Here is a 21,488-nt window from a genome sequence, read left to right on the forward strand (position 1 = left end):
AAATATAGAAATCTTCTTTGGTGTTAACTTAGTCTCTTTTTAAAATGGGTCACAGCTACACCATTTTCCCTGGAACCATCAGTTCTTTCAGTTGAGCAGGTGGTGTGTTAATTAGGACTCATCACCTTACTAAAGCCAGACAGAGGAGGAGAGATAGTGGATCTCTGGATCTATATAAGAGACTCCATACGAGACTGATCTCTTAATTATCTTAAACCCTTATCTTAAACACAGATTCTTAATATAGCAATTTAGTTGAATGGGATTGCATTATTTTAAAGGAATTGTTCACAAAACAATTATTATTTACTTTTGATTACTTTTTCTTTTCAATCCCACATGCTATTGTTTCATGTGGACTACAAAGGAGAACCAACAGACCACCAACCAAAACAATCCTATGGGAATTCTTAACTACTTCACAAAGTGGATAATTTGTATTAAAGTCTCAATGAAATTAAAAACTTTATTTCTTTATTTCAATATTGTGGTATGTTTACAAATGACTTATCTTACAGCTTCATTATTTTTTAAAATTCATGTGCCCTCATAATTTTATCTCATTCCCTGCCAGCCATTTTTTTTTTTTAAGTTGCCCGCCAGCTTTTAATTTTTTTGTTTGTTATTTTCTCAAAAGTTTCACAAAAAGCCTTCTAGGAAAATGTTCTTCTAAAAATACATAAACATACAAATATATCAAATGAAAGAACAGACCCTCTGCTTTCAAACAAACAATAAACAAACAGACAAAATGGGGTTAAAAGTTTCATCCTAATTTTTCTTTTAAAATACCAATTTTTAGCACAAAGCTAAAATAATTGCATTTTTGTGTAGGAATTTTGTTCTGAGATCAGATTCAGAATGATTATCAAAACATACACAGAGTTTAAAATGAGTAAATAACGTTTCGGCTTCAGTTTTTTCATAAATTGGTTAATCTAGTGGATAATCGGGGTATTGCAGATTAACATTGAAATTCATCAGGAACACTTTTTTATGCAAATGTTTTCTCTTAATTGACAAGATTACTTGTCAATGGTGGGGAAAGAGTTAATCAAAAACGCAAATCTCGAAACAATAGGTGTGTTTGACTTCATGCGGCGCCGCACGGACTAATCGGCAGCTGACTTGAAGCAGTGCATACTGGTTAGAAATTTTGTCCGACTTAAGCTGGCGCTGAAGGCATGTCACTGTGACATATTGTATCAAAGTACCGCAAGGGCATTCGTTTCGAGAGGAGCCTCTCCAGAGCTAGCAGCAGGTGTCCGACTTGACGGCTCCGTCTTTAACTCCTCCCTCGACTGCAAGTGGCAAACCTCGCCAATCGGTCTGCACAGTGCCGCATGAACTAGAACACACATTTTGTCTCTTTTCACGAGTTCTCACTTACAAATTAGTTGGATAGATTGAATTTGTAAACATATTTGGCGTGCTGTCTTGGGAGAGGGCTCTGAGCTCGGAAATGGGCCTGTACACAGAGTACCCACCCCCCTTGGTTCAGGAAGTAACCTGGTAAGCGAAAGGAAAAGGGGTGGTGGAGGGATTCTGAAGACGGTAGAGAATCCTTAGGTGAGTTTGACTGTGATTATATACGGGTTTGCCTTTGTGCTGATTAGGTAGATATGTTGATTACTGATTGTAGACAGCTGGTGATCCTATAGTATTTGTTGATTACTAATTGTAGACAGCTAAAGATACTAGAGTATTTTTTGATTAGCTGATTGTAGACAGCTGGAGGCACTTGAGTAGTTTATTTGACGTGTTCCTCCCGAACTAGGTTAATAAAACATCATCACTTCCGGTCATGGGGTATGGCAGGTGGGCTCTGCCAAAGAAAAGATCACAGCAATTAGCAGCATGACCCAACTTCCAACGATCCAATCAATTCTCGATGGACTAGTTTAAGTCAAGCCGTACCTTTTTTATTTCAGAAGTCATTTCACTCATATATATGTCTCCACAGGGAAAAATAAGACAATTGCTACTTCTGTTTAATTGACTTTAAATGGTTTTATTTAGGGATGCACGATATATCGCCCGACATATCGTTACCGGCCGATAACTGCTTATTTTTAATGTTATCGGTTATCAGTCTGATAGCAAAATTAGGACGATAAATGAAAGCCGATAAATGAGGGATTATTTCGGTTTGTTGAACCACTTCACTTGCTCATTGCTGGCCATGTGGAGTTTTGATTGGTGCTTTCTGTGACATAGCACGAAGATAACACGTGTTGCGGGCTCAAGAAGAGTATGCTAGTATAGCGCAAAGACAAGATGTCCGCGGTCTGGGAGTTTAATTAATATGAATTTATACGAATATTTATCGGCCTATATATATATATATATATATATATATATATATATATATATATATATATATATATATATATATATATATATATATATATATATATATATATATATATATATATATATATATATATATATATCGGTTATCGGCCACCAAATATAAAGACTTTTCGGTTATCGGTATCGCCCAAAATTTCCATATCGGTGCATCCCTAGTTTTATTTGTATATTATGATATGCTTTATCGTCAGTGACTTATTATATTGCTTTCTCCAATAAGTGTACATTTCTGTATGGTTCACGTTGTACACATTAAATTCGTCACCTTGTAAAATAATTACAAATTCCCTTTAGATCAGTTTGAACAAATGCAGTTTTAGGAAAATTACAAGGTGTTTCGGGCATCTTTTTGCCATGCTAGAAGACAAAAGATGTGTCCATGGCAGAGATCTCTGTGTCCAGCACAAAGCCCCTGTTCATCCCTCACAAGTTACCCTGGGGGTGACAGTTTAAACCAATTCTAGCATCCAGTTTCCGCTTTCACTCGGGGTCTGATGTGGTTAAGCATACCACAGATCCAATTACCCTGCTGCTGTTGTCTCTTACCCTTTCTAACACCCCTGTGCACACCGATGTCAGATGCGACTGTCTATTCGCATCTATATGCCTGTGACCCTGGGTTAATATTGTTCACCTCACGTACAAGCAAAACTCACAGTCACACAGGCAAGAAGTCTACTTTCAGTCTTTGTCTCTTTTATGAATGCGTTTCTCTCAGACACATCAGTCTTGGCTTTATCTCTTTATAAGCAATATGTTTCGTCCTCCTAGATGCTAGAATATGTTACATTACACACAATCACAATGTATACATTTTATGTGCATCTTTGCACATATATATAACAATATAATTTATCATTGCTAATTCATTATTTATTTTCAGGTTTAAATTGGATTTGGAACCAGAAATTTTCATTGTGATCTTATACTCTGGTTATATGTTAGCATACAGTGCATTAATACTTGTTTTTCCTTTCAGCTATGATGAATGTGTCGGACCAGGGACCCAGCTGTATGTTCCTACAGATGATCCACCTCCCTACTCCCTCACAGACCCGTGCCGGGGGGAGCTGACCTCAAACAACTATAGAGAGATGGAAGATCTGCCTGCTGGTGCTTGCTGGGTATCAACAAGCAGCTCTTCCCATTATCCAACCAGACTACAAGACTTAAGGCACCAGCCAGTCCCCTCTATCTCTCTGTCAGCCTCACCTTTAGAGGAGGCTCCCCCATACGAGGCAATAGTGAGTGAACAAAACCAGCCCCTCCCCCTGATGCCCCTGGATCTGCTCAAACACACAAGAGAGGGCAGCAGTCACCAGGACACTGTTCCCCATAGGATCCTGTAATCCCTGCCTCTTTGGCACACTCATGTATCACCTGTACCAAACCAGCTTTTAGAGGACTCCTTTTGCTTGCCTGCAGTCTCCTGCTTGATAAGACTCAATAGAAAAGCTGTGAACTCTGAGCTGAAATAGACACCTGCAGAATCCCACAATTACCTCTTACGTCATCAGACAGACACGGCTTTTAGACACTGCATTATTTGTTTCATACATCACAAAGGGAGCCACCATGACAGCACAGGGCTATCTACAACTTTGCATTTATGTGTATCGTCTTGCTAATATTCTTCTGTATCATTAAGATATTTGTGATCCTGGACCACTAAAACAGTAAAAAAAATACATAATCTGAAAGCTGATTAAAAAAAACATTTCATTGATGTATGGATGTAACAATATTTGGCCAAAATACAATTATTTGAAAATCTGAACGTGCAAAAAAATCAAAATAATGAGGAAAATCGCCTTTAAAGTTATCAAAATCAAGTCAAATGCATCCACTCTAAAGAATAAAGTTTTAATATGTTTAATTTTCAAAAACTCTCCATAGAAGATATTTTGACATCTTTACAGTAATTTTTGGTATAAAAGAAAAATATATGATTTTGCCCCATGCCATGTATTTTTGACTTTTGCTACAAATATAAATAAAACATATTACACTTGGTTATCTGTAAACATGCACTGAGACTTGCACTCAAATTCATTAAATCAGTTCCCATCAGCTTAACAAATATACTGTGTTCTTAATGGTTAAAATCTATTTAAGTATAATATGACACATTTCTTTTTAGTATTAAAGAGTGTGTGCATCCATGAGGACATTTCTTTTAAATTGTTATTACCTTTATTTATTTCTGTTTTCAGTTATAGTTTGTTTTACTTTGTTGTAATCAAAAACTTTTTCAATAATATTTTGTAAATTTCATAAAATAACCTGCATAAATGAGAAACTACATGCAATTTGAATGTTATTATAAAATCTGAATGCTACTTCATACATTTTTCTTTACATTATAGCACACAGATCACTGTGAATTCTTTATATTTTTCTTTATTGCTTTTTTGAAATCTCCTGGCAAAGTTGATTATTAATTATTAGGAGAATGTATGTGATAAGTTTGATATCCATGTATATGACCATACTTAAAACAATAGTTAGAAAGGGCTATATAGTTGTAATTTTGCCAAAGGATATAAACAATAATTTTACATTATTATTCAAAACTGCATCAATGTTGTGTACATTATAATACAAGAAATAAGCCTGTTGAGTAGCTCCATGGAAGAGTTACTGTAGCAGTGATGTCAATAAAAAACCACAAAGTTTTGTCATAAAACCACAAATTCATAGTATCACATTTATTGTAACACAAAGGCTTCCCTCCACATGCATGTTTCTGATATACAATGTGCCTATTAATGTGCCAGGACTGTTAGATTGCATTACACTGATCAAATAAATTTTCTTACCATTAGTTTTTTTTCCTTTTCTTTTTTAGTACTGTGATTGGGTTTGTCTTTTTATATCACATATAAAATATATATAGGTTTATACATTTAAAAAAATATATAAAGTTTCCCAGAAATAAAACTGCATGGCACAACATGGCCTCTCTCTTAATACTTTACCACGCAAAAGTATGTACTTAGAAAAAAGGGCCTAAAAGAGATATATGAATGAATATGATGCACAAGTAGTGAACAACATCTCAAAACTGAAATTAAAATTCAATGTCCCTCTACTACTTTTTATATTCTAGTTCAAATAGATGTTGCACTTAGCTCCTTAGCATATTAATACAATAATGGGACCTTTGAAGTAGCATTATATGTTATTTTTGTAAATGTCTATCATCTCCACCTGTTAACATATTTCTATAAAGGCAGGAGTTGTGGTCAATGCCTTAGACAAAGCTGGTGGTTTAAAATTTCGATCCTATATCAAAACTAAAGGTGTATTAGCTGTTGTCACTTCGCTGTTTGCTATTGTGTCTGTACAGCCATCATTTTAACTCATCTGGTACATCATATTTGTTAGCACAATACTGTAGCAATTCTATGTGCATCATAATGTAACTTTTTAGGGGTAATGGAACTGTAATAGTAATCTTTCTAAACTAGCTTGTGTGCTACACAATTTCACAGTTTCTTTAGACCAAATTATGTGCAAATGTATTTAAGTCATGCTATATAGAAATTGGTTATTTGGTTAAGCACCTTTGCATTAAACCCCATTATAAAGCTTGAGTTTTATGTAATACATCTGCATCTCAGTTGTGTTATTTCTTTGTCCCAATGTTGTACCCAGCTTTTGAAAGTAATCATGCTGTTTCATAAAACTGCAGATGTTGATGTTGGTTTTGTATTAGTTTATTCCTTTAGGTATTTTCTGAAAGAAATAAAACACAAGGCTATCAAAATTTTTTATCTGAATACTTTGGGTGAAGATTTGTCATGTTCTACAGTGTTTTCAAAATTTAGTTTAAATAAATGTAAGATAATGTTGTGCACAGTTTACTAGGAAGGTTTAGTGTTTATTTAGAATATGAGGATTGTACAATGAAGACTTCCAGATGGACAGATTACTTCTTGAACCATTTTACTCATTCACTCCTCTCATTCATAATGCATTACAAAAGTCTCACTTGCATTTATGGATATCCATCTTTCTCCTGTCTGTTTGCAAAGTGGGCTCACAGAAAGCATCCTGAACAGATGGACTGTGCCATAGCTCCACCCTTAATTAGCCTCTTACCCTGAGCTCATCTTCTATTAAATCATACAGATGAATCCTGATTTCATCCAGAACTGTAACACATGACAATTCCTTACAGCTCACACAACTTGTGATAGTTGTTAGATTACATTTGAAATATCTACGTATTAGTAGCCGATGGTATAAATGAGTGAGTTTACCTAGACATTTTTTTTATTTTAAGGAATAGTTTATGTTAACCCCACCTTTATTTTAAGGAATAGTTTATGTCAACCCCATCTATGAGTTCATATTGACAATACAAAATACATGTATTATTACAGACTGACTGTAAACTGACTTTTGTAGTTTGTGTTTCTCATTAACCATGAGAACACAACAGGTTAAAGAAATCCATTCAAAAAGTCCATATTTTTTATAAAATAAAAATAAGATAATACAAGAATAAAATAAAATATATAAAATAAACACAATAAAATAAACACAAACAATAACTTGGCATCAGTGTAATTTGATAGCCTAATATGTCATGGTAGTAAATGTTTACCATCTTCATTGTACTTATGGTATCATGATAGAAGATCTGGAAATACTGTCTCTCCCTGAGAATATTGTGTGAATTTTTTATTATTTAAAAAAATATTTATTTATTAAAAAATTATAGTAATGTTACTGATATATTAATTTTGTATTTATTTAAATATATATATATATATATTTATTTAAAAATTATAATAATGTTACTGATATATGATTAACATTATCAATATAGCTCAAGCCATTTAGCATCACACAAATTATTTTATATTGTCTATTTTGGGATTACATTGCCATCTGCTGGTAGTAATCCTAAATCAAAATCATAATAAATATTTTTTTCCACTAGGTGTCACTAATGTTTCCCACATCCAAGGAAAAATAACAAAGGTGACATGAAGATATCAACCGGCTCCCTGTTAGCAAAACATGGACAAATACAAGAGGTGCAATTTATTAAACTTATAGATATATAACAGAATCGATGTCAGGTGTGCGCGGAGGATGAGATGAAAGAGGTCGATATCTCACCGTGGTTGCCTGTGATCCGGGACCGTGTCGCTTAATGGACATTTACAGAAATGTAGGCGTTTTTATTTGTTTATCAATTGTTAAACTATAATCAGACAATATGCATTTAAGGCTCTTCCGTATTTGCGTTGACAGCTATTCCTACATGTTGGGCATCACTCCTCATTTGCATACTGTCTACTTTCGCTTCCTCGTTTAAGATATCTTGATCAAGTTGATCACTTTCTGGCTCATAAAGATGACCAACAGCCTCGGTGAACAAACGCCCGTCTCTCGCCAAGACACTTTGCTGAAGTATTTACAGCACTACGACAAAGTGTGCTTTGAAGGCAATGTTAAAGTGTGTTCAGACAGACAGGTGACAGATGAAGGCAGACGCATGCTAATATCAGAGCGCGAGCCGCGACGGAGGTTAAACTCGCTGGATCTCTATCAAACTCTGTGTGAGTTTGTTCACCTCAGAAACTGTCAAAAACACATCCAACACTTCATCAAGGCTGCAGAGTTACTGGAGATCATCTGTGTCAACCTGTTTTTGTTTCCGTGGAAGAAGGAGATTAAAACTTTAAAGGTAAATGACAGCTGTTAGTGATAGAGCTGTTCTCAGTACAGTGCTGCTTGACTTCCTGCTCTTATACTTCAAATTTTTCGAACTTCTTAAGAATCTATTATTAGCTAAATTTGAAGCCACATAAGAACCTATGGTATAATAAAATGTTATTAAATTAGATTTTTTTTAAATATATTTTTGAAACTTTCTATAGTAAATACTGTAGTATTATACAATTTCACTAAAGTAATTCACTACACTATAGTGTTATTCACTATATTAACTACAGTTTAAGTAGTATACAACTTTATATTTCATGTGGGAATTTAACTTTGCCTCTGTGTCGCCATCTTTGTTTGAAACATAAAACAGCATTTTTTACGTATCCATGCCTGAGTGATGTCAAACGGAGTAATAACGCGAGTGATGACGTCAAACTGACATTTCCGGCAAAAACAGTTTAAAAAACAACAAAAAAATATTATTATAAATCATTGCTGCCTTTTATATACATTTTATGTTCCTAATAACACATTTTTCATTTTAACAAAAAAGTTAGATTGCAGCTTTAACATCCAGAATGTTTTGCTATGTGTATAACACATAGATTTGACATATTGAAATATATTTAAAACACACAACTTCATATCAGGCAATATATTTGATTTCTGTATGGCTTAAAGTAACACAACATGTGAATTTTTTATTGAGGTCTTATATTTTTTAGGTATGTCGTAGAGCTGCAATCCATACCTTTTGCCTAAAAAGCAAGTATTGCCTGAGCAAGTATTTAAAGTTGTTGTTGAGCAAGTATTTAAAAGTGACTGTTCAAAACTATTTACCCCAATTCACAATAAGAGCAGGAAGGCTTCTAATTATGATTTATAAGTTGAGCTGCCAGTTTGCTATCAGTTTGACTGCATACGCATATGACTTTATCCTATGTAAAGAACAATGTGCAAAGTATGTTTCAAACAGTGATGGCAACATAGAGGCAAAGGTTATTGATTGCAGCTTTAACAGAGCATGAGAAACATGACATATATTTATATTCTGTTGTCTTGCATATTAGCAGACTAATATATGCCACTTATGTGGTAACTTTGTCCTTAAATATTATGCATCCTTCTGAAGTTGATTGTTAATGTTTTTTTTTTTCTTTTAGACATTTACTGGACACTTTGTCTATTACATCAAACCAATATTGCCTTTTGCCAAGAGTATTCTTCAGAGTATTGGTTACTGCATTGAGACAGACACTGAGTATAGACTGGCTGACAGCGTTGACACTGAAAAGGCCAAAAACATGGGATTTGACCTTTTCCTTGCCAGGTTAGAATGCGAGTATATCCTCGAGCTCATGGACCAGAAATCACAAGCAGAATGTTTGGAGATCCTTCAAAAGAGATCTGCACCTCTAAATTGTGCCACTGGAGAGGATGTCTCGGAGCATGCTGTTGACATCTGTGATCTAAACGAGGATGTTTTTCAGGAGGATGAGCATGTTGAAGGTGGGTCCTTAGTAAATCCAGAGGAACAGCAAAAACAGGAGTCACGTAAAATGAAGCATCCTTACGATCAAGAACACGTCAACACGTCTCAAGATGTTTCAATATCTGGTGTAGAAAAACCGTCCGGCTCATTTATGTGTGATGACAAGTCTATCCTGGAAATGCAGGAGAACTATCCAGACCTGGCTTTCCGACAAAAGCCCATTTTTGGAAAGTCTCAAAAAGCTAAGCAGGCTCTTAAGGCCAACGACCGGGCTGGGGGCAAGGGGCACAATGCAGCCCGATTCGCTGAGGTCAATGTTGACATGAGTGGCCCCCAGTCTATAACCACGCATGCTGAGACAACCCAAAGCAACAGAAAATTACACATCCCAAATCCAGTTGAATCACAAACCTCAGATGACAACCAACTGGTGCGTCGAGTCGAAACAGTGTTACAAGGATGCGGCTGTAGGGGGCCGCGCGAAAACTGCCTGGCTGAGCAAATAGGTAAATTGCACATGAAAGAACTTAGTGCAGATGAGACTCTTAAATACCCCATCGAGGAGACCACACAGACCCAGCTATGCAGTGGAAATAATGACCTTATTTTAGCCCGACCTACAAACTCCCAGGATGGCATTAGCTTGCCTATCTTGTGCAGTCCATCTAAAGAGTCTGTCTGCAACATTACAGGTTGTGGGAGCTGTGCAGGATCTGATGCCATTCCCGGACAGGTCAACACCATTACAGAGCCTCCTCAGTCCATCTATATCCCCAGTTCTCGGAGTAGATGTAGCCCACCATTGGGACCACCAACTGACCATAAGCAGACTGAAAATGAAGCTTCAAGTTCTCAACTTCGCAGAAGTCCCACATCACAGCAACCAGAAGATGAGCTAGTCCAAACATATGTAATTGTGTAGAGAGACACGGTATTCCAGGTTTTCTTCTCAATGCCAGACATTTTTGTGTGCAACTATGTGGAAATGCACTGATCCTTTAAAAATTGTCATTGTATGCTAGTACTGTCATCAGAAATGTTTTTTTTGTGTGTGTGTGTGTGTGTTCTTCTTAATGATGGCAACTTTCCTCTGAATGAAGCACTGATTCATGCTGAGCCTTAAATGTTAAATCGTAATTTATGAAGATTATAATAAGAATGTCTGCTTAAATTCTCTTATAGTTTCCCAAGTGAAGGAAGGTTACTTGCTGCTACAATAATCATTGAACTGCTTAACATGTTTTGGGTCGACATTATTTTAGAGCTTCACTTACTTGGTGGTACTGTGCCTTACTATATGTAGAGATTGTTTAAATGTGCACCCACTTGTCTTAATAATTTTTCTGCAGGAATGTCTGTCATATCAAGTGCATATGGTATTCTGGTACATCTGTTATTCCAAGGAAATCTACTGATTTAACTGATATAGTTGAATTATTCAAATCTAGTGTTTGATAAAACAACAACATTTAAAAACATTTTATACTTTATTAAAACTTAACAAAATATTCATATAAATTACATTGGTCAGTAACATCTCCAGTAACTAATAAGATCTCAGTGCTCACTATGTTTGTAGTACCTGCAGATACTTTCAGAATGAAAGCAAAATAAAAGCATCTTACAAAAGGTCTCCTTTTGTTTAAACCATGTTAACAAGGTCCATGAATGAATACATATGTACAATACAGAACAACTTTAAAAATCCATATTTGAATAAGACAACTTAACTATTATTGACAAATCCAATACTGTGTAAATTAAGTTTCAAGGTAAAAGGAATGTTTATGTGGGGTAAAGTATTTTTAGATTTAAATATCCATTGTTGTCTTACTCAGGGGACTTGGTCAAGAGCATTGTGCCATTAATATCTTCTCTCTGTTCTCCTCAAACTGATGCAGCATCTTCTTGAGATCATGATCTGCTGGAATTACCTGCAAACATGTAAACTGGAATTAGTCAATAAGCTTGTGGATTTAAGATCATTGTACTGAAATTTGTAAAATGTTGTATAATTTAAGTGATGTGAAGCCTTTTAACCAATGACTACAAGGAAAGACTCACAAGAACTGGAGCAGGGACTTTGAAGGACTTCTGGTGAATAAGCCAGTCTTCATACAAGTTATGAATTGATTCTAAGTATTCCTAAAGGGTGATAATTAACATAGACAATAATATACATTTTAAAAAACACATAATATTAAAAAATATGAAAGGCATGGCATCATTAAAAGTGGCAATATTTTTGTAAAATAAATAGTAGAGTTAGAAAATGTACTTTCAGGTTTGTACGGTTTTAGTTACGTTTTCATGCATCATGGTGGTCTTAATGGCCATGATTCACTGGGAGAACCCTTGATGGGGACATAATATATATTTTTAAACTACAGGTTTAGAAAAGCCCCCCATAGTGTATATATGTATAAAATTTGCAAAGTGGTTGGGGTCTCTTACATGGATAAAACTCCTCTACATTTACTCAAAATTTTATTTACATTTGGAAATGGAACACTATACCCACTTGATGCCCTGTTTATAACAATGGTTATTCTTAACATCCTTTTATGCTTACCATTGGAATAACCTTCTCCTCCTCTCTGCACCTCTGTTTAAGCCTCTCGTAGCAGGTCTGTGGAGACGTCTGCAGGTAAACTGTTACAAACAAAAAATATGAACACACAATACTCACAGCACAAAACAGATTTTTTAATAAAGTTACAAATATATCAGCAATTTATATATATATATATATATATATATATATGTGTGCCATACCTATAAGGTCCACAGGTATATCTATGTTCTTTATGATCCAATCAAACCATTCACTTAAAACAGCAAAGTCCACCTCTGGCATCTTTCCACTGTTATCCAAACATAACACACAACGCATTTTCACTCAATGTTTGTCTCTGTTTTGCTCAAATAGTGGCAGATAAAGCCCTTTGGCTTTAAAACAAAAATACCTTTTATAAAGATTTTCCACAAAAATGTACTTTGCACTGTAGATCGACCTTTCCAACATTCTGATTGGTGCCGACTGTGAGTACATAGATGACAGAATAAGAAATAGCAGGTAAAACAACAAAGAGATTCCCATGCCTACAGGCCTGAAAAGCACAGCTACTGTAATTTGTACATGCCATTGGTGAGACATGTCGATCCAGCATGGTCAGTTGGACATATGTCTGAAGGGTGAGACCCCATCTGCTTGGGTCTTGGTACATTAATGCCTGTGGAAAAGATTATGGTGTTCAAGCCACTTTTCCACAATAATAAAACATATATTAAAATTCACTTATAAAAGGTATACTGCAAAATAGATAGAAATGAGTCCCTAGTAATGCACCCTTGAAAATCACAGCATACCAATGGATTACATCCATGCACGTTCCTCCATTGAGACACAGGCTCTGTCAACACCTGAAAAACAAGAAACATTGTAGTTGTTTCCTAAATAATAAATACCAATGGGAAATTTAGACATTTTAGGTAATAGATTATTATACATTATGTATGATACATAATTTAATTGACTAAAAATTGAGTTTATTACCTCAATGTCACTGGTTTTGCCGAAGTACTCCAGACATGTTGTCTTTCCACTTGCAATATTTCCCTCCAACCAAATCTATGAATTAAATTTAACAATCATCATATAAACATCGATGAGAGCAATAACATATTCACTGTTTAAATATCACTATATGTCACCCCTCCCCTTGTAAATCATTTATTTATACTGATACAAGAAGCATGTTTGCCACTTACCACGGATTTCTTCCCCTCGCCATTTCTGACCAGTTTACCTTGAGATGAAGACAGCATAATTAAATACGAGTCTCTATGGCAGCAATAAAAGCAGCGGGGATAACGTTACAAAAGGCAACAAGCTTAAGCTCATCTCAATACTGCTAATGCAAAACACATGCGGGATATGATCCATAAAACATCTCTGTGAGTATATCATCTGAAAAAACATACACTGACTGAGCGAGAAAAAAATAATTATATATTTTTTACGTTATAATACGTAAACCGGAAGCAGCTTTGCAAGGATCGTGCAGCACTTACTGATGCTGGGAGATGCGGTGCTGCTCCGCGCATGTCTGATCAAAGGCGTCTTCGGTGAAGGCGTTTGACAAGCTAACACATTTAATGTCAGATGCTTATGTGAATGCAAAGGTAAAAATACACGTCGAATTTCTTTTAAGAAGTTAACAATCATCTCGCCTGTTCATTTGTATCAACTAGATACATGTACAACTACAAAAGTTTTAAAGAAACTCATGTTGCCCAAAAGCAACTACCGTGTTTACCAGAGTGACGTAATGATACTTGCAACATTGATAGCATGTCAAAATAAAAGTCTTAACAGCAAAATAAAAGTGTACACATAATTAATATAAGAATTATATCACAATTTGTTGTTTATATGTCGGTTGTGTGTTGATCAGGGGTTTTCTAACTCTGTGATGGCAAGGATCCCCACAATAAGATGAACCTTTAGCGAAGAAAGATTTAGCCTACATTTTTGTAACAATAGATATTTATTTATTATTTATTTATAGAAACTGTGTAATATAGCTAGTTATGGTGATATTATGTTATGAAGACATTAAATTGTTTATAAACTAAAATAATTGGCTACACAATATACTTTTAGTTTTTGCTTTGTCTTTTTCTTGTGAATTTTAATGGGGACCTCTTAAAACCTTCTGGGGGACCCCAATTTGAAAACCCATATAAACATAAAGAATACGTCTAAAACTATATATCATTTACTAACTATATACTACTATAAGTTTACTATAACCTCCTCTCTATTTCTAGTTTTTGCTTGCTAAGTCACATTATTATAAGTTAGGTTGAAATGGATATATAATCAAATGAAAGTTCTTGATGAGCTCTTATGCTGCCAAAAGTGAATTCTTAATGAATTTGGGGTTATAAAAGATTAAATTAGTACACAAAGTAAGATCAAACCATTGTCATTTTTTTTGTTCTGTCCCTCCTGTAAAGTTAGTGACATCACTTACACATTTCTGGTTCTCACACTCGATTTGTTGTTTACTTTATTTCACAAATTCAATTTTTTTATACTTTTGCCATTATAATGTTACAGAACTGGCATTGATTAATGTATTCAAGCATACTATTTTATTCTTTACAAATGTAAATGTTTTAATGCCAGAAATACGGTGTTTATTAAAGTGCTTTGAAAAAAGTTGTACCAGTATATGTAGTCATTTCCTGAAACTAAGAGGAAACACTTATTCAGGAAGTCAAGTTTGTTTCAGGCAAAAAGAAGAGAATAGATGTCAACACTGAGATGATAATCGACACTTAATATGCTCAAAGATTCTGTTAATGTCACAATGGAAGTTGATTTGCCCTTGCTAAAATCCACAAAAGGACTACTGAAAATAGCAGAAGCGGTGAGACACTTATAACATTTGATATGGCTGTATACTGAAATAATAATAATGCTGTAATAAACAACAGAACAATGAACAATTAAATCTATATTTAATAGTATCTCATCTATTTAATAAATATGGCTTATGTTATTAGATCATTCAAATGATCTTGACCATATCATCTCCTGGTCAGGTGTGTGCTTTTGTGGCTTTTGTGTGTTATACAGTGGCATCCAGGCCCCCCTACATTGCAGCAACATGCATGGAGTTTTTCATTACACTTGGCTTTCTTGTGCTTTACCTGCTGAAACTCAACAAGATGTTCACCTTCATCTTCTGGCCTCTAATTGTGAGGAGGGAATACATATCATCTAATATACTTTCATAAAGTTATTCAAAACATTTATTAGGTTTTGTTATTGCTAGGGAATTTGTATGCATAATGATATTACAAATGTAACCATTTTGGTAACTCTTTTTCTCTTACAGGACGTATTCAACTCTTTTTTTGCAGCAGCACTCATGTGTATTCTCAGTCTCATAGCAGTTTCGACATATACAGTGAAAGGCACTCTGGGAGGAGGGGTAAGAAAGATATGTAAAGCTTTCATACATTTTCAAATCTGTTCCATTGTTTTGAATATACTCACACAGTTGTAGACACCTTATAATTTACAAAGATTTCTATATTGATAACTATGCTACATGTTTCTCATATACTGTGTGTTTGGTTAACAGATTGTGGGTCTTGTGGCGGCAGCCTTGTGGTGTTTGGATGGTTACATCCTTTTTAAAAAAATCACATTCAACAAGCCAAGAGCCTCCCCGGTGGTCACGTAGGGAAAAATAAATGTTTTTTTATTAACAACTCTCAACTTGCAAACATGACGGCATACTTTGAATTAATTTCAGTTATTACAATTATGGATTGGTTTCACTGCCACTCGAAATATCTTTAAGGTCTCACCCATAAATAAAGAACAATGTGTAACAATAAACTTATGCCTGATATCCTTTTGAGATTCATTTGTTTGTTCTTCTGAACTCAGACAGTTAAGCAAATTAGTTCCTGTAGCTCAGTAGAGTACAGCACAAAGATCATGGATGCATCCCTGAAACACACATACTGATAAAAATGTATACTTTGAATGGTCTGCAACCTTTGGACATAAGCATCTGCCAAATGTATAAATGTAATGTTGTAATTTCATGAATTAATTTTAACTAATTTAATCAGTCTTCACTTTGTTAGGGCATGAGCACTGATGTGCGAGGACCCTATCGTGTTATTATTATCATTTCATTATTTTCTCTGCCATGGTTTCCAGAGTTAACCCTTAGTAACACCACATAAACCCATAAACTGTTGGGTCAAACCCAGACCGTTGGGTTGTAATTCAACCGATGTTGTTTCAACCCAAAAAGCTGGGTTGCTTTAACACATTGTTGGGTCAAATATAAACATTTTATAAGTTCATTTAACCCTATACGGCTGGGTTTGACCTTTTTGACCCAATGCTGGGTTAAAAATATTGTTTTAGAGTGCAGTTCAGTTTTATATTAAAATAACTGCTAATCAGAAATGTAATATGGTCGACTTTATTTTAGCAAGAACACGTCGAGAAAAATAATAAAAATAAAAGTTAAAAAGTTAAAGTTTGCTATAAATGCAAGCTGATTTTTCATAGGGGATTGCTGAAAATAATTCATAATCATAGGAAAAATCTACGTTTGAAGCTATTTAAAGTGATTTCGAGACATTTGTAGGCGTAGCTTCATAAATAGTGTTATAAGTGTGTTATGTAATGCTGTGAAAAATATTGTGTTGCTTCATATCTTGTCGCCGTACGGTACTCTGAGATTTATCGCTCACATTCTCTGTCTCCAGATTTCGGGAATGCAGATGTTGCTCTTTTGTGTGCTGCTTCGTTTCCGCACTGTCATTATTTCCGTTTCCACTCTGTGGAAAGTTATGTCGATTTGCGAAGTGTAGAGTTGTACAAAGCATTGATTAGGAAGCATCCCTGTGAACTTTACTCGGGTGTAAAAGTGTTTCACTGGCGTGATGGGCGACATAGAGGCTCCAGAAAACAACAGATCACAACAATCCGGACTTTGCGCTCTTCTTCCGAATAAGGAGTTCGTCTCCTCCCGAAAAGGACAGCTGCTGATCGGTGAAGTGGTATGCATTTTATTTTATTTTTATCATAAAATCAATGCATGCCGTGTATAAGTTGCAATTGCATTCACTTGTTTTGTGATAGGTTTCTGCAAAATGTTTAGGAAAAAGTTTATATTAAATCTGTGCTGTGGGCAGATGGATGCACGAGTTTCTCTCGCCACCCATCACATGCTCCGCATTTTCTTTTTGGTTTTTCTTTATCGTTACGATATGTTTTTTTGTTTTTACTGAATATTCTTTAATAGTCAAATACATAAATGGCTTTTGAAATGGATTTTGGAGATGAATGAGTCAAGTTGTTGTCTATATAGGTCAAAGCCATCATACTCCTCTCATTCAGCTGAAGTGGGAGTTGTCTTTCCTGTTAAGAGGTCCTCAAACGTTCCTAAAGACATAAAATTAAAACAAACAAACTTTATGAGCACTGGGGGAGACATCTTACAGCATGTGCATGATCATTATTTTTAAGAATGATGGATAATCAGACAACATTATTTTGGATGGTACTGTACCAAAACTTATAGACGATAAGATTTTAAAAATAATGTTAGAGCTAAACTAATCACTCTGTCTGTGTGCAAGTGTGGGTAGATATTGTGAATTTTTTTGTGAGTTCCCAGATGTCACTGACACGTTTTTTTTTTTGGATATTCATATATGGAGGTGTTTCATCCTAAGTCAGGTTAATCACTGAATGTTACACAAACTTCAGCAGTGTTTGCTATTATGCATTACCTCTCCTTTGTGGGAGGATTTAGTCTTATCTACCAGTGAAAACCATGTGAGACAGTTACGAAATTGTGGTATTATTTACGATGCTATTTACAATATTCTCTATTTGGTTTGTGTGTGGTGCGAAATCTCAATGCAAAACAGTGATTTGCTTACTTTTACAAAATAAATCACTCACGAAAGATAAATTACAAACCAGATAAACCTTATCTATGCCTACCTATGATCAATTGAGGTTACTAGTACGCTCAAACTAGCACACTAAAAATATCCTTGTGTTTCCTGTCTGTGCAGGTACTGTCGTTCATCAGCTTTGTGTGCTTTGCTGCATCAACAGCAGCTGCCTTTGTCACAGCTCCCCTCATTGAATTCTTGGCAGCTCTTTTCCTGCTCTTTGCTTATTCCACAAAGTACAATGAGAGATTTAAAGGCTTTCACTGGCCCCTCATGGTAAGTTCACTGACCGGCATAATGGAGACTGTGTCCAAAAATGATAACATTTGGCTCTACAAGTTCTGACCTTTTTTGCAAACCTCTATGTTTGTTGTTTCATCAAGGACTTCCTGCGTTGCGTCAGTGCCTCCATCATCTTCTTCATCATCTCTATAATTTCTGTGTCAAAGTATCCGGATGGAGCCTCAAAGGCTGCTGGGGTAAACTAACATGGGTCTAATGTCAAATCTAAGCTATCGTCACTATTATTGACCACACTGTTCATTTCTAATTCACTTCTGATTCTCTCCTCTCTCACTTCCTAGGTCTTTGGCTTTATTGCAACAATAATTTTTGCCCTGGATTTTTATTTCATTTTTAATGAACTGGCAAATTTCCTCAAGGGAGGTGATCCAAGTGAGGAACCTCACAATAGAAATGGTATATGAGTAAAGTTCTTGCATAGCTCTCATTTACTGACATTTTTGCATGCATATTACACTGAAGCAGCACAACAATGCACCGATACAAAATATCTGTGCCGATACTCATATTGGATTACTTAGAATGACATTTACCGATACATAGGGGAGAGGGGGGCACAACTTAACGCTTTTTGGTTTTGGCTCAATCGTAATTTTTTTTTTTTTGAGTTTGATTAATTATATTTTTACACAAGCAACACACACATCTCTGCTAGAAATTAACATTTGAAGTTTGTTTCTAGCACTTACCATTATTGGACAATTACACCAAACGTGACAGAAGTGCAAACGTTACAACTTACCACATAGGGGGGGTTCATTGTAACATGCATGGAGTTAGTAACACTTGCTAAAAATTAAGTTTGCAGGCAAATATTTCAATACTATTTTGTTTATTTACTTGAAGTGGATATTGTATATATATATATCTGTCTATAATAGACAGGTATCCACACTGTATTCATTCATCCAGCCCTTTTCTAACAATAGTTCAATTATAAATGGATACAAATGTCTAATTATGTGAAAAAAGCAACACAAATATGACAAAACGTTTTGAGCATCAAAGTCTGATTTTAGCCATTCATTTCATTATGATTTCAATCTTTGATGTGACCTTATTAAATCAACATTAAAGATATGAACAAAAATACATTTGACACACAATTTTTGATAAGACAGGCACGTTTATTTTGTTGGCAGCCAGCAATCATTCATGTGTAGCCTATTTAAAACAACGGCGAGAATTATGCAAATGTTAGCGGTTTCCGTATCATAAGTGCTGAGGGGTTAGTTGTAACACGGCGTTACAATTAACCCGCTGGGTCAAAATATTTTCAAGCCCACCAAAAAAGTTGCTAAGAGCTGCGGACATATTTCAAAACGATGCTATGTTTTAGTCAACAACACACTGATTAATATGACATAGCATTGGATTAGGTATCGTACACACCCAACTTAGAAACTGAAAAAAATATGTTGAAAAAATTTACTTGCCACCAAAACACTCGTTTATCAATAACTCTCTGGAATAACATACATTTCCAATAATTTGCTTTTGGCAGCGTGAAAAAAATACTGGAAAAACAAAACGCTCAACCTTGTGCAACTATGTAAACAGTCCGTGTTACAACTAATCCCGCGTTAGTTTTTGCCCCGCATACCCCTACTGCTAGTTTTGCTTTTTACTACTTGTTTCAAAGTATTATCCTAGAACTACAGAGCATACAAACTGCAATTTGTCATTGTCAGCATGAGTTCTGAGATGTTTTCTCACCCCTATTGATTGCTAGGATATAATCTGCCCTGATCATTGACTAATTTTAAAGAATCGTCTGATTATAAGCTGATATATATCTGTGCATCCCTAGTGAGACTAGTTATATAAAGTGGGTGGTATTATTACCAAGCAATTTTTGTTTAATAACATGATCTACATTGTAGCTTTATTTTGAGTATATCTTATCAGTTTAAAGTGGGGTAAATTGTTTATGGTCAGCAACTGTCATCCGCAGTCATATTGCCTGTGGTGTAAAGCAGATTTTTTTTATGGGAAATTCCAATGTGTTTTCCCTTTGTCTTTTTTTAGAGACAGTCCTTCCCTTTTCTCCCAGACTGACATATTCTTTTTCCATACAGATGAAGACTCAGATTCGGACTCTGAATGAAGCTGTGATTGTGTCCTCAAAGATTTGGTGTGTGACCACTGATAAAACAAATTAAAACAGAAGAAAAGCAATTAGTGTGTTTACAGAGAAATACACACTTTTGTGATTGTGTAAATCAGTACAATCTTGGCATCCCATTTGATTTTCCGACAGCTGTGAATTATTCTAGGCACTTCACATCAGTCAGCCAGGACTAAATGGTAGTATTGTATTGTGCCTATGGCCTGCTTCTAACAGCTTAAGTGTACTAATAGTATTGTTTACATATGTGTTATTGTTTTCAGATCAGTGTGTGCTTTTTATGTACGAGCCTTTAACTATGTCAACACTCGGGAAATGTTGTGTGTTTATATAATATTTAGAAATATGCTGGGAGAATATTTTAACCCAGAATTATTTCGATTTTAAAAGCTATGCATGATCTTGACAATGAAGCCCTGCCCTGGGGATTATTTTTAACGTTTTGCACCAAAAATAATAAACACGTTTACATCGTTTAAGAATATAGCAGGTGGTTGGCTGGTCACAGTCACCTGACTTTTTCACAGGTTTACACTTTTGTGTTTATCTTATTGCTAAGTAATGCCAAAAAGTCTTGCCAAAGTATTGCAAAGGCATTAATTATCATCAACATGCTTGTGTACTATTTGTACATGTCCATTGCACTGCATTTTGTATTATTTACATATAAGTGTGAGCTTCGGTAGAGCATAAGGGAGTGACTCCTGGTTTACTATAGTACTAAACCAACTTTTAGTTTTACTATGAAGGACTGATGGATTGTAAGAACTGTTTTGTGACAAACTGTCAATTAACCACTTCAATAAATATCTTTTGTGCACCAGTGACTAGATGTTTTAAAATATTTTAAGACATTGATGACATGTTTGCTTCTGCAGAATGAAAGAATGAAAGAGTTTGTTAGTGGAAAAATGCGTTTGTTTTCTTGGGTTGATCAGACTTTAAAGGGAGAGTTCGCCCAAAAATGAAAATTGTGTCATCATTTACTCACTCTCATGT

At 35.1% G+C, this 21,488-nt stretch overlaps 5 protein-coding genes across 8 annotated transcripts in view; 4 read left to right on the top strand and 1 right to left on the bottom strand.

The window, feature by feature from the left end:
* Window positions 1-6,126, top strand: part of bean1 (brain expressed, associated with NEDD4, 1) — a 51,350-nt gene extending 45,224 nt beyond the window's left edge. For all 3 annotated transcript variants that reach the window (XM_065289301.1, XM_065289299.1, XM_065289298.2), the window contains one exon: window positions 3,353-6,126. In XM_065289301.1, the coding sequence (XP_065145373.1) occupies window positions 3,353-3,722 (370 nt within the window). In that variant the 3' untranslated portion in view covers window positions 3,723-6,126. The remainder of the gene's footprint in view (window positions 1-3,352) is intronic.
* A 1,242-nt stretch (window positions 6,127-7,368) lies between these two features.
* Window positions 7,369-10,475, top strand: LOC135778762 (uncharacterized). Its single transcript, XM_065289296.2, has 2 exons — window positions 7,369-8,077; window positions 9,222-10,475. The coding sequence occupies exons 1-2, from the start codon at window positions 7,745-7,747 to the stop codon at window positions 10,470-10,472; spliced, it is 1,584 nt and encodes a 527-aa protein (XP_065145368.1). The 5' UTR covers window positions 7,369-7,744; the 3' UTR covers window positions 10,473-10,475.
* A 129-nt stretch (window positions 10,476-10,604) lies between these two features.
* tk2 (thymidine kinase 2) lies at window positions 10,605-13,897 on the bottom strand. 2 transcript variants are annotated; one of them, XR_010544619.2, is made up of 11 exons: window positions 13,625-13,897; window positions 13,322-13,359; window positions 13,107-13,181; window positions 12,920-12,973; window positions 12,694-12,783; window positions 12,517-12,590; window positions 12,326-12,414; window positions 12,123-12,202; window positions 11,829-11,904; window positions 11,615-11,695; window positions 11,452-11,484 (listed from the first exon to the last, which is right to left on the bottom strand). XR_010544619.2 is itself a non-coding variant. In XM_065289297.2 (10 exons), exons 1-10 carry the CDS (start codon window positions 13,776-13,778, stop codon window positions 11,398-11,400), a joined length of 822 nt encoding a protein of 273 aa, XP_065145369.1. In that variant the 5' UTR covers window positions 13,779-13,894; the 3' UTR covers window positions 10,605-11,397. The 2 variants fall into 2 exon arrangements, 1 of the variants encoding a protein (XP_065145369.1); XM_065289297.2 differs by lacking the exon at window positions 11,829-11,904 and having other exon boundaries at window positions 10,605-11,484; window positions 13,625-13,894.
* Window positions 13,898-14,814: 917 nt separating this feature from the next.
* LOC135778935 (chemokine-like factor) lies at window positions 14,815-16,137 on the top strand. Its single transcript, XM_065289587.2, has 4 exons — window positions 14,815-14,988; window positions 15,164-15,319; window positions 15,460-15,555; window positions 15,709-16,137. Exons 1-4 carry the CDS (start codon window positions 14,902-14,904, stop codon window positions 15,808-15,810), a joined length of 441 nt encoding a protein of 146 aa, XP_065145659.1. The 5' UTR covers window positions 14,815-14,901; the 3' UTR covers window positions 15,811-16,137.
* A 636-nt stretch (window positions 16,138-16,773) lies between these two features.
* On the top strand, window positions 16,774-21,316 carry cmtm3 (CKLF-like MARVEL transmembrane domain containing 3). Its single transcript, XM_065289295.2, has 5 exons — window positions 16,774-17,152; window positions 18,179-18,334; window positions 18,442-18,537; window positions 18,643-18,757; window positions 20,440-21,316. The coding sequence occupies exons 1-5, from the start codon at window positions 17,036-17,038 to the stop codon at window positions 20,466-20,468; spliced, it is 513 nt and encodes a 170-aa protein (XP_065145367.1). The 5' UTR covers window positions 16,774-17,035; the 3' UTR covers window positions 20,469-21,316.
* The last annotated feature ends 172 nt before the right edge of the window (window positions 21,317-21,488 follow it).

The sequence above is a fragment of the Paramisgurnus dabryanus genome, chromosome 2 (assembly GCF_030506205.2).
Source record: "Paramisgurnus dabryanus chromosome 2, PD_genome_1.1, whole genome shotgun sequence".
In the NCBI taxonomy this organism is placed as follows: Eukaryota; Metazoa; Chordata; class Actinopteri; order Cypriniformes; family Cobitidae; genus Paramisgurnus; species Paramisgurnus dabryanus.

Coding starts and splice junctions, on each gene's coding strand:
- LOC135778935 (XM_065289587.2), top strand. CDS start 14,902: ATGCTCAAAGATTCTGTTAATGTCACAATGGAAGTTGATTTGCCCTTG. Junction 14,989..15,163: donor TACTGAAAATAGCAGAAGCG/GTGAGACACTTA, acceptor TCTCCTGGTCAG/GTGTGTGCTTTTGTGGCTTT. Junction 15,320..15,459: donor TCATCTTCTGGCCTCTAATT/GTGAGGAGGGAA, acceptor TTTCTCTTACAG/GACGTATTCAACTCTTTTTT.
- tk2 (XM_065289297.2), bottom strand. CDS start 13,778: ATGATTGTTAACTTCTTAAAAGAAATTCGACGTGTATTTTTACCTTTG. Junction 13,360..13,624: donor CACCGCATCTCCCAGCATCA/GTAAGTGCTGCA, acceptor CTTCATCTCAAG/GTAAACTGGTCAGAAATGGC. Junction 13,182..13,321: donor GCGAGGGGAAGAAATCCGTG/GTAAGTGGCAAA, acceptor TTTAATTCATAG/ATTTGGTTGGAGGGAAATAT.
- cmtm3 (XM_065289295.2), top strand. CDS start 17,036: ATGGGCGACATAGAGGCTCCAGAAAACAACAGATCACAACAATCCGGA. Junction 18,335..18,441: donor GCTTTCACTGGCCCCTCATG/GTAAGTTCACTG, acceptor TGTTTCATCAAG/GACTTCCTGCGTTGCGTCAG. Junction 18,538..18,642: donor GAGCCTCAAAGGCTGCTGGG/GTAAACTAACAT, acceptor CTCACTTCCTAG/GTCTTTGGCTTTATTGCAAC.
- LOC135778762 (XM_065289296.2), top strand. CDS start 7,745: ATGACCAACAGCCTCGGTGAACAAACGCCCGTCTCTCGCCAAGACACT. Junction 8,078..9,221: donor AGGAGATTAAAACTTTAAAG/GTAAATGACAGC, acceptor TTTTTCTTTTAG/ACATTTACTGGACACTTTGT.